Here is a 12,853-nt window from a genome sequence, read left to right as displayed (position 1 = left end):
ACTGCTTGTTATCTTCTGCTGGCTTCCCGCTACACAATAGTCATACCAACTTCCACCACAAACAAGCCCCATGACAGCTACGTGCCTTGTTATCTTACTTTCCAGATACACCTTGTAGGTAACCTAATCAGTGATAGAAGGGAGTGAAAATTTGAAGGAGGAGGAAGGGGAGGAGGAGGAGGAGGAGATGGAGGAGGAACTTTGCCCAAGTAGTATCTTGCAAACAAGCCTTGAATTTTTTGAAGGGGCCAAAGGTGGATGGAATCTAGGCTAGTCTTTCCTTAACCTTGGCAGCTTTAAGATAAATAGACTTCAACTCCCAGAATTCCCCCGTCATCCAAAATCTGCACATTCTTTAATGTTGGGCAATTAGAGTACACAACTGAGAAAAGTGTGGCTTCCAAAAAGCTAATTGCGTTCCATGTCACAATATTGGCACTAAAATGCATGTTTGAGTAAATCTGCAGCATCGGATGTAAATAGAATTAATTTCTTCTGTGAATCCTTAAATAGAAAGAGAAGGGATTGGTCCTTTGTCCTCCTTCTGCCTGGAATCTGACCAAGAAGCTGTACAGTTAGCACAGCCACTCTTGAAATGATTTTTTCTTTTTGTAGTCTGTCCCTTCTCCCTGTGATTCTGTTCTCCCTGATCTGTTGGAAATCTTGCAGACAGAGGAAGCATAAAGCTCTTCTCTTCTTCAGAGACAATAGCTGGGCATTAGTGGACAGGGTGTAGTTAATTGCGGAGGGGCTAGAAAACCATTTCTCCTGCATTTGTGGAGGTTCCAAGGCTCAAACTTTCAAGCCAAGGTTGGATAGTCAATTGCCTGGGACAATGTTTCTCAACCTAAGCAACTTTAAGGTGTGTGGACTTCAACTCTGTTAATGTATGAGCAGAGTAATCCTTGTTTACCTTGCACACACAGAAATGTTTAGATAGAGATTAGTTGTGAATAACTACTCAGCCACACCTAGATATACTACCTTGAATTAAAGTTTACTTTGAGAGATAGCATATTCAGATAAACAGTCTAAAGTCATACGCTTAATAAGTCAGAATAACAATCCAAATATTACTAAGTACATCGTCTATCTTACCATTTGTCTTTGTCATAATCAGCAAACAAAGATATCAAGCCTAAACACATTTTAGCTGATATACATAACTACAATACAGAGAGATTGTAGAGCTAACCTACCAGTGAATAGCCATTAACAGTGAGTAGCCTAGACAAAGAGAATCAGAGAAGGTGACTCTGAGAAATAAACTATGGACCTTAGCTCCATCTTGTGGCAGTCTGCAACACCTGCAGCCAATATATTGCCAACCCACAGAGAAGGCTCTTCACCTAGGTCCCGCCAGACGACATTGTCTAGTTGACGGGACCTGGAGAAGGCCGACACTGTGGGACCTAACCAATCGCTGAGGTTTTCAGAGTATATTTTAATCTTAGATTTCTTGTATGTTTTGTATTTGCCTTGTTGTGAGCCACTCTGAGCCTCAGGAGGAGGGCAGCATAGAAATCAAATCAAATCAATCAATCAATCAATCAATCAAAAAAATAAATAAAATAAATAAAATAAATAAAATAAATAAAATAAATAAAATAAATAAAATAAATAAAATAAATAAAATAAATAAAATAAATAAAATAAATAAAATAAATAAAATAAATAAAATAAATAAAATAAATAAAATAAATAAAATAAATAAAATAAATAAAATAAATAAAATAAATAAAATAAATAAATAAGTAAACCTATCAACCAATCCACCAATCCACCAATCAATCAAGAGCTGGGTTTCATAGACTGCAAATCCAATCAACTAATAAATAGGTTTCACCAATATTGAGCCGGGGTGGCGCAGCAGGTAGAGTGCTGTACTGCAGGCCACTGAAGCTGACTTGTGGATCTGAGGGTCAGCGGTTCAAATCTCATCACCGGCTCAAGGTTGATTCAGCCTTCCATCCTTCCGAGGTGGGTCAAATGAGGACCCAGATTGTTGGGGGCAATAGGCTGGCTCTGTTAAAAAAGTGCTATGGCTAACATGTTGTAAGCCGCCCTGAGTCTAAGGAGAAGGGCGGCATAAAAATTGAATAAATAAATAAATAAAATAGATAAAATAGATAAAATAGATAAAATAAATAAAATAAATAAAATAAATAAAATAAATAAAATAAATAAAATAAATAAAATAAATAAAATAAATAACCTGATCAACCAATCTACCAATCAATCAAGAGCTGGGTTTCATAGACTGTAAATCCAATCAACTAATAAATAGGTTTCACCAATAGCTAATTTATATTTGGAGTTGAAAGCGCTGAGCATTCAAGAAACTGGTCTTCATAGTTGACATGGACCTATCTCCCCATCTAGTGTCTGTGACTGGTACTGCAAGGTTTACCTCCTGGCGGTTTTCCTAATTTTCCTCCAGCCAACCAAAAAATAAAATAAAATCAGTTCCCCCATTGCATTTGCAGGAAATATTCTCCCTGGACTTACCCCCCAAAAAATTAATTGTCCAAACCATCTGTTTTTCTCTTCCCTTTGATAAATTGTTGGAGTGAGGAACATCTCTCTCAACGTTGCTTCTTTTTCAGTGTCCTTCTTTGGAGACGACTATGTGGAGATCCCTGGGCCTCACAGCTACAGCTCCATCCATCTTCACATGGAGTTTGTCACCAGACATAACAGCGCTGTTCTCTTCTTGGCCGCTGGACAAAAGGACTACCTTCTCCTAGAGCTCTATGAGGGTGTCCTACAGGTGAGCAAAAAGTTTCCTTGGCTTGGGGAGGGAGGAGGTGAAGGGAATACAGGGTTCCCTTGACTTTATTTTATTTATTTTATTTATTCATTTGTCCAATACACAAATACATAGGAAGAAAGATAGACATGTGATAATATAAAAGAGGGTGAAAGTGAACTTAGAGGAGAGGATATATGAAAGGAAGAGAATATATAAGATAGGTGAAAGAAAGGAAAGACCATTGGACAGGGGACGAAAGGCACACCAGGGCACTTATGTACGCCCCTTACTGGCCTTTGACTTTTGACTTTCGCGGGCGATGCGTTCCAAGACGGCCCGCGAAAGTCAAATTTCCACAAAGTTGAGATGCGGAAGTAAATACACCATTTTTGGCTATGGACAGTATCCCAAGCTTTCCCTTAACAATTTAAACCCCTAAACTGCAATTTCTCATTCCCTTAACAACCATTTAGATTATTACTCACCATGTTTATTGATTAAAGTTTATTTTAAAAATATTTATTAAAGGTGGACGAAAGTTTGGCGATGACATATGACGCCATCAGGCGGGAAAAACCGTGGTATAGGGGAAAACACCGCAAAGTATTTTTTTAATTAATATTTTTGAAAAACCGTGGTATAGACTTTTCGCGAAGTTCGGACCCGCGAAAATCGAGGGAACACTGTATTTAGAACACGGAACGTAGAAGAACAGGTGGGGTCCGACCCTCTGCTCAAGGCAAGGGACCCTATACCATATATATTGTTTTTCTCTTTTATATGCTGTAAGCTGCCCCAAGTCCTTGGGTGGTGTCAGCGCCCCAAATAGCATCTCTCTCATTTCTCTCATCCGTGGGTCGATTTATTATCAGAGCCGTGTTGGTCACGCCATTGTCATCCCGATACTAACTTCCTTCCAGTTCCCCGCCCAGGTTAACGTTCATCCCACATCCCACCGACCTCCTCTTTACTTCCGTTGATGCAGAACCAAAGATGACCTTGGGCTCTAAGAAGGGAATTTGTTGTGACTAGTAATTTTCCCTCTCATGCAACTAAACCTCCACCCCCAGTTCCTCTAACACTATTCTACTGTGGCAGGCCAAAGTCTCTAACTCCACATGATGGCTTCGGTTAGACAGGCAGCATATAAATCAAATAAATTAATTAATAAAATCCTATGCCTGGGAAGGACAAAAACAGCTTCCCCCACCCCTCTGGAAGACCTCTGAAGGCCAGAAATGGACTGTTTCCCAACTTCTGGTGGGCCCCGTAGGCTCATGTTTCACCCTCCCCAGACTCCAAAGGCTTCCCTGGAGCTGGTGGAGGTTAAAAACGGCCTCCACATCCCCCTGGAAGCTCTCTAGAAGCCAAAAAATGTCCTCCCTGAGCCTCTGTGAGAGCCAAAAATAAGCTGGCTTGCACAAACCTCCACGTTGGAGTTGAGCTAGGGCAACGGCTCATGTACCAGCAGATATGGCTCCGCGTGCCACCTGTGGCACCCGTGCCATAGGTTCGCCATCACTGCCCTATACCTAATGCTATTTCCCATTGCTTAGAGCTAAAAGAAGAAGGGAAAGGGTGGGGGATAGAAGCCTTTGGGAACAAACATGCAATTACAGACTCAGAGAAGCCTGTGATTAATTAAGAATTAAGCTGAAGGAACAAGAGAGCTTTACTTCTGGGCGTGGGGTGGAGTGGATTTGAGAACATTGTTGGTGCCTTGTTTGCCTGAAAAGGAATGGGGTAAATTTAATGCAGAAAGGAGGTGTTTTTTTAAAAAATAGATGGTTCCTTCTTGGCTTTCGCCCTCTGCAGAAATGTCATTTCCCCCCTCAAGGCAGCTAGCAGAAGCAAAGTTCTCCCTGATCCTTCAAAAGATGGAATCTGGCTGTCCAATGTGTTTCTGACGCCTTTTGTCTTCTCTTTGTGCAGGCCAAAATGGACCTGGGCTCGGGAGATCTGTCTGTCATGATCCTGGAGGACCTTCAGCTCCATAAATTTCAGACTCATGAGGTTGATCTTCTGGTGAAGGATGGCAAGATGACCTTGATTGTGGATGGGGTCTACAATGCCTCCACAGAAATTCCAGAGCCTCTTCAAGAATTGGACATTGATTATGGGCTCTACGTGGGTACAGGAGACCTGGAATTGACGTACCTTGGTGGCGTGAGATGGTCATTCCGAGGCTGTCTCCTTAATCTGACATTTAATGGTCGTGATATCCTCTTGGCATTAGCAACCGGCAATGGCGTCAAAGCAACCCATGGCATTCGTGAGGGGTGCAGTAAAGAATTCTCGGCTGGTCCTGGGATTTCTCTGGGATTCCTAGGATCAAACGCTTACATCGCATTTCCTGGTTGGGATGCAAGGAACGAAGGGACCATAGAGTTTGTCATCACCACAAGTGTCAAACACACCCCTCTGTTTTACCAATCAGGGATGGAAAAGGATTTCTTCTACCTGGAAATCTTTGACGGACACTTAAGAGGGGTGGTGGAGAAAGGAAATGGCCTGGTACTTCTTCACAACAACGTCTTCCTCAGTGATGAGCGGGATCACTACGTCAAGGTCTACGTGGACAATCGAAAGTTTGAGATCCTGGTTGACTACTATGCCTCACAGACCGCTAGCAAATGGAGCCATGCCCACTTCGATTTTCAAGGACCTCTTTTTCTCGGTGGTTTAAATGAGAAGGCTGCCAGCAGCATGAAAAAACGTGGTCTGGACTTTATATCTGAAAACAGTTTCTTCAATAACTCGTTTGTGGGTTGTATAGAGGACTTGAGTATTGATGAGAAAAAGATGAGCCTAAGAGACGCTCTTGTGACTAAAGACATAGGTACTGGCTGTGGAAAGTCAGATCAGTACTCAGATTATGACAACGTCTATGAACAGGATGAGGCCACCACGAGCTCTCCTCTAGACAGTTGGCAGGGCTCTGTTATGGAGCCCTGCCGCCCAGATCCTAACTTGCCCCCGGTCTTCAACAACTTCACCAAACTATTGCATGTCAATCCCTTGACAGTTACTGAAGGAGGCACAGCTTTTTTGCAGTTGTTGCACACTCAGCCGACCATTGACCTCAAAAGTGCAAACATCAGGCAATCTCAAGTCCTCTTCAGTGTCGCTACAGGCCCAAGACATGGTCAACTGGAATTAAACCTCTCCAAAGTCAGGAGCGGAGGCAAATTCACTCTCTTGGACATTGTGAATCGGAAGGTCAAGTATGTTCATGATGGTTCTGAGGAGCCCATGGATCAGCTGCTTTTGGAGGTCACCGTGACTACCAGAGGAGATATTCCAGAGTGTTTGGGGCAAGGCCAAATCTATCTGCTCCTCATTAAGATCATCCCAGTCAATGATGCTCCCGAAGTGGTTTTTCCACATGGAAATTCCATGGTCATCCTGGAACGCTCGCAGAAACGTCTTAACCCAACCATCTTTCATGCCCGTGATGACGATACACCCTGTGACGGCTTGCGATTCCAAGTGCTTGACGGAAAGACAATGGAAGGAGGATATCTGGAGTACGACTCCAATATTGGAATCCCCATCGAAGAGTTTTCCTGTAGAGACCTGGAAGCAGGCCAGGTGACTTACGTCCATCAAGATAGCCCTGTGTCCACCCTTCGCATCCAAGTGAACGACGGCATGGTGATGAGCCCAGTGGCTACCTTGAGGATAAATGCAGTGAAGCCAGATATCCAGATCCGCAACAACACAGGACTCTTTGTCCTACAAGGGGACAACATTCCCATAACCAGTGCCAATCTTTCTGTGCATCTTAATGTCGTCCAGCAAGAAGTAGCTGCGTTGTATCACTTGGTTTCTCCTCTCCAGTATGGTGAGATCCAGAAGCAAAGAGAGATGAACGGAGAGTGGACAAAAACAGAATATTTTTACCAGAACGATATTGACCAAGGACGCGTCCAGTATGCTAGCACAGACGATGAACATCGAGTAGAAGACACGACGGAGAAGCTGCAGCTCACCATCATGGTAGGCAGGCATATGTTGAAAAACAACACCTTCCTCATCAGAATTCAAAAAGCTGCCATCAGGATGAAAACGAAGGTCCCCCTCCAGATGAAAAACCAAAGAGAGAAGAACATCACATCTGCTGAACTGGAGGCAGTTTTGGAAGAACCAGATTCTGAGCAAGTGACTTTCCATTATGTGATCCTTCAGCCACCCAAAAAGGGAAATCTTGAACTCAGGGGAACCAGGCTGGGGGAGGGCTTGAGTTTCAACCAGGAGGATTTACAGAGGGGGCAACTGAGTTACATCGCAACTGTTAGAGACTCCAAGGAAACAGAAGATGTCTTCCAATTCCGGGTCATGGCTACACCCTATTATTCCCCTGTATATTCTTACAAAATAGAAATAGGGGGAGATCCAGATACTCCTGTCTTGACCAATGCCCTTTTGTCCGTTTTAGAAGGAGGCCAAGCCACCATTACCAAGGACTACTTGTTTGTCAAGAGTGCCAACAGCATCAACTACGTGTACGAGGTGATAGATGGCCCTACCCATGGGAAGCTTATCTGGAGCACCCCTGGGTCAACCAGGAAGGAGACGATAACAACATTCACAAATGAAGACATCCTAGAAGGCCAACTGGTTTATCAGCATGATGATTCTGAGACTCTTGAAGACGACATCCCGTTTGTAGCCATCAAGCAAGAAGAAGGAAGCTTTGATTCATCCACTGAGGATGTGAGAGGGGTCTTCAGGGTCTCCATTCAGCCCGTCAATGACCACATCCCAGTTCAGGTGGTCAACAAGGTCTTCAATGTGGTGCGTAAAGGTCAGCGCCTGATGACCACAGAAGACATAGCCTTTACTGACGAAGATTCGGGTTTCTCGGACATTCAGCTAGTGTTGGTAAGGAAAGACATTCTTTTCGGTAGCATCATTGCCGCAGACGATAGAAATAGCCAGCTCTATCGCTTCACTCAAGATGACTTGCGAAATAAAAAAATCCTCTTTGTCCACTCGGGAGCTGACCGAGGCGGGATTCAATTCCAGGTTTCTGATGGTCTTCACCAGATCACAACACTTCTGGAAGTGCAAGCTTCAGAGCCTTACCTCAAGTTCAACCATACTGGCTTGGTCCTTCACCAAGGTAGCCAAAAGGCCATTGACTCCTCTGTCCTCAAGCTGGAAACCAACATGGACATCAGGAATGACCAAGACTTCATTTTCCGTATCTTGGCCCCACCCATATCAGGAATGTTGCTACGAGATGGACAGGAAGTATCATCCTTTACCAAAAAGGACCTTCTGGCAGGAGATATTATTTACCATCACAACGGGAGCAGAAAGTCCCAGGATGCTATCCATTTTTCTGTTGAAGCAAATCAGTTGTCTGTGGAGGGGACCCTAAAGGTTACCATATTAGCAGATTCCCATCCTGACCCACTCAATCTTGTCCACAACGAGAAGATACCTGTCCTCCAAGGAGAAGTCATCTCAATTAAAAATGACTACTTGCTGGTAAGCTCTATGCGGTCTATTTTTTCTTGCTGTTTCTATATTTCCTTGGCCTTCCCTCCAGACTAAAAAAAAAATTCTATGAATGTAATGAACAATTTGCAAAGGTAAATATAAACTGATTGATATAGAAATGTCAATATATAAAATGTAAAAATGGAAATATAAGACACATGATGAAATTGATAAGATCTGTAAAAGAAAGAAAGAAAGATACTGTGGTATGTACACCTTTTATTTATTACTTTGTAAAACTTGATAAAGAAAACTTTTTTTTAAAAAAAGAAAGAAATTAAGCCACCCATCATTATTATTATTATTATTATTATTATTATTATTATTATTATTATTATTATTATGTCAGTACAACACAGCAAACGAGATCACTAAGATGGATTTCGTATTTCATCACCAGTCGGGCGCTTCCCAAGCACCTAGGACTGAGTGATGTAGCGGCGAATTATATTTGCCGATCCCAGTAAAACGGCCTTTTGCAATTGACAGATGGAGATTTTGTCAATTCTGATGGTTTTCAAATGTCCGCTGAGATCCTTTGGCCCTGCGCCCAGCGTGCCAAGGACCACTGGGACCACTTTCACTGGCTTATGCCAGAGTCGTTGCAGCTCGATTTTTAGATCTTCGTATTTCACTAATTTCTCTAGCTGCTTCTCCTCAATTCTGCTGTCTCCTGGGATTGCGATGTCGATGATCCATGCTTTCTTTTTCTCCACAATCAGAATGTCTGGTGTGTTGCGCTTCAGAATTCGGTCTGTCTGAAGTCGGAAGTCCCACAGTAATTTTGCTTGCTCATTTTCGACCACTTTTTCGGGCTTATGATCCCACCAGTTCTTTGCCACTGGTAAATGGTAGTTCCGGCACAAGTTCCAGTGGATCATCTGTGTTGTTGTTGTTGTGGTTGTTGTTGTTGTTGTTATTATTATTATTATTATTATTATTATTATTATTATTATTATTATTATTTATTAGATTTGTATGCCACTCTTCTCCGAAAACTTGGGGTGGCATCCAATTTGATCAGTGTGAAACAAAGAAATCTCAATGTTTCCCCCCTTTCTTCATCCAATCTGCAGGTTGAGCATGATGAAATTGAACCCCAAAACATCATCTATACCATTGTCACCTTTCCCATCTCAGGATTTCTGGGGGCCTTGTCTCAAAAGCATGCTCTGGGCATGGATCACCTCCTTGAGTTCACTCAGGAAGATGTAAACGAAGGTAGAATCCTCTTTCTCCATCACAGCCCCGAATATCAGAAGGATCAGTTCACAGTTGACGTCACCGCTGATGGTGTGGATGCTCTGAATGGGGTAGTGGTGGACCTGGAGATTCTTCCACTTTCATTGCCTCTGGAGGTCCACAATTTCACTGTGACCGAAGGCCACAGCCAAGTGCTTTCCATGGACATTCTGAACATCCCCAGCACTTACACCTCGTCGTTCGATGTAGAATTTGTGGTGGTTGAGATGCCAGAGCATGGCAGCTTCCAGAATATAGAAGGACCTGAGGAGGGCAACTTAAGTGTTTTCTCCTGGGAGGAGGTAGGAAGCAACACCTTTTCTTCAAGTTTTTTTTATTTGAAATAAATAAATGTATGTGTTTCATTCATTCCAGGCCTCTGGAAATCCACTGCTCAAAAATAAATAAATAAAGGGAACACTTAAGCAACGCCATATAACTTTAAATAAATCAAACTTCTGTGAAATCAAACTGTCCACTTAGGAAGTAACACTGATTGACAATCAATTTCACCTGCTATTGTGCACATTCAAATTTGTATGGAACAAAGTATTCAAGGACAATACTGTATTATATATAAAGAAGAGGATAGAAGAAAAGATATAAAAATAGAGAAGATATATGAAAGGAAGAAAAGATATATGATATATGAGATAAGGAGAGACAATTGGACAATTGTTTGCCCAAGCATCTTGGTTGACCCAACTTTCAGAATTAAACCATTCCAGTTTAATTGAAATCTAAATTTCTCCACAGTGCTTTCGAAATAAATGTGAAACAGGTACAACCCTAACCCTTATCATAATGTCCTTTTTTGCATTTAGGTGGAGAATCAGCTCATCCAATATGTACATGATGGAAGTGAATCCTTGACTGATAGATTCACAATCATTGCCAATGTTTCTGAAGTTAATCAACAGAATCAACCCAAGACCATCTACATTAGCATCTCTCCGGTCAATGATGAGGCCCCAGTGCTAATGGTCAACAAAGAACTGCAGGTATTTACTTTAGCAGTGGATAGAATTTTGAGGTTACCCCAATGGGTTGTCAACAGATATATTAACTATTAAGTAGAAGCTTCGGATGCTGATGCAGAAACCTACAACTCTTGACCTAGCCAACAGGAGTAGCCTAAAATATATATTTATTGTGACTTTTCACTTTCACTCCAGCTCTTTGAGATCCAAGAGGTATTATTATCTCGAGAGTGGGTGGCATACGAATCTAATTATTATTGTTGTTGTTGTTGTTGTTATCATCATCACAAAAAACAGTAATACACAGCAAACGAGATTGATATGCTGGATTTCGTATCACAATATTACAACTCAAACACTTCCCAAGCGTCTAGGACTGTGTGATGCATTTTGTATGATTCACGCAAATCCAAGTACGGTAGGATTTTGCAACTGACAGATTGTTATTTTGACAGTGTTTATTGTTTTTGAATGCATTATTATTATTATTATTATTATTACTATTATTACTATTATTACTATTATTACTATTATTATTATTATTATTATTATTATTATTATTATTATTATTATGTCAGTACAACACAGCAAACGAGATCACTAGCTGGATTTCGTATTTCATCACCAGTCGGGTGCTTCCCAAGCACCTAGGACTGCGTGATGTAGCGGCGAATCATGTTTGCCGATCCCAGTAAAGCGGCCTTTTGCAATTGACAGGTGGAGATTGTGTCAATTCCGAGGGTTTTCAAATGCCCGCTGAGATCCTTTGGCCCTGTGCCCAGCGTGCCAAGGACCACTGGGACCACTTTCACTGGCTTATGCCAGAGTCGTTGCACCTCGATTTTTAGATCTTCGTATTTCACTAATTTCTCTAGCTGCTTCTCCTCAATTCTGCTGTCTCCCGGGATTGCGATGTCGATGATCCATACTTTCTTTTTCTCCACGATCACAATGTCTGGTTTGTTATGCTTCAGAATTCGGTCAGTCTGAAGTCAGAAGTCCCACAGTAGTGTTGCTTCCTCATTTTCGACCACTTTTTCGGGCTTATGATCCCACCAGTTCTTTGCCACTGGTAGATGGTAGTTCCGGCACAAGTTCCAGTGGATCATCTGTGCCACAGCATCATGTCTGTGCTTGTAGTCAGTCTGTGCGATCTTTTTGCAGCAGCTGAGTATGTGATCGATTGTTTCATCTGTTTCTTTACAGAGTCTGCACTTTGGATCGTCTGTTGATTTTTCAATTCTGGCTTTGACAGCATTTGTTCTAATGGCCTGTTGTTGTTGTTGTTGTTGTTTTTGTTGTTATTATTATTATTATTATTATTATTATTATTAAATTATTATTATTATTTCTTATTATTATTAAATTATTATTATTAAATTATTATTATATTATTATTATTATTATTATTATTATTATTATTATTATTATTATTTCGCTAAGTCTGCATCTCTTTCAGTCATGTAAGGTCTTCCTTACAGGTAATCCTCAAAGTACAACCACAGTTGGGACCAGAATATCCACCGGTAACCAAAGCAGTTGTTAAGTGAACTAACATCCCCTGGAAGGGAGTGTCCAAAAACCATTTCATTTTTTTTGCCTGGCAGTGTAAGAAGTTGGTCGCAAGATGGCAGTAGAAGTCTACGCAACAATTTCCAACTTGAAGTTATGTCCAAGAGAAGTTATGGCCACTTAAAGGCAGGCAGTTTTGGATCACTGTAGCTTTGCTTGCTAAGCAGGAGTTCTGGGAATTATTATTTACATCCCTAAAGATTGGAAAACTCTGCTCTAGATTATCTCTGACAGAAGACCATCCAAGGTCTCTCGTGAAACAGAATCCACGTGTTGCAGCTCGTTCAATCCTACCTTAGGAATTTCTTCCTATTTTAATCCTCTAGTTTTCATCCTTTCTTCTGGGATTAATAAAGAACTGACTGCCTAGTGTTGTGATGACTTAGCAAGGAGCTTTGTGTCAATCCAAGCAAAGAATAACAATTGCAAGCCAAAGAGTCCCCAGATCTTCATGGCTGCCAAGTCCCTTTGAGTCAGTTCTGCTCTAAACAGATTCCAAAATTAATCCCCCAAAGAATTTTTACAATTGCCAAATAGGGCCTGCAAAATTCCAGAGGACCATTGCCAGGAGAAATGGAGTTCTGCTTCTCGTGGGGTCAAAAGCCATCTCCTGTAGAACATGTCCATTAGGTCAGCACAAAAGATGGACCTTATGCCAGAGGAAGGAGGACAATTTCCACATGGAAGGGTGTTTCATTTTATTTTATATATTCCATTTTATTTGTTTGTTTTGCCAAGTACATATTGGTGGTATAGAAAGATATAATCTACGGAGAGGGGCGGCATACAAATCTAATAA

General features: G+C 41.5%; 1 protein-coding gene across 1 annotated transcript in view; it reads left to right on the top strand.

Annotated features, from left to right (window-relative positions):
- CSPG4 (chondroitin sulfate proteoglycan 4) overlaps positions 1–12,853 on the top strand; it is an 80,958-nt gene that overhangs the window by 53,594 nt on the left and 14,511 nt on the right. The window contains exons 2-5 of the mRNA XM_070762200.1: positions 2,607–2,770; positions 4,685–8,248; positions 9,337–9,804; positions 10,327–10,503. Of these exons, the coding sequence (XP_070618301.1) occupies positions 2,607–2,770; positions 4,685–8,248; positions 9,337–9,804; positions 10,327–10,503 (4,373 nt within the window). The remainder of the gene's footprint in view (positions 1–2,606; positions 2,771–4,684; positions 8,249–9,336; positions 9,805–10,326; positions 10,504–12,853) is intronic.

This window comes from Erythrolamprus reginae, chromosome 10, assembly GCF_031021105.1.
Source record: "Erythrolamprus reginae isolate rEryReg1 chromosome 10, rEryReg1.hap1, whole genome shotgun sequence".
NCBI classification, from domain to species: domain Eukaryota; kingdom Metazoa; phylum Chordata; class Lepidosauria; order Squamata; family Dipsadidae; genus Erythrolamprus; species Erythrolamprus reginae.
The sequence above is the reverse complement of the archived record's forward strand: the minus strand, read 5'-3'. Positions and strand labels throughout refer to the sequence as shown.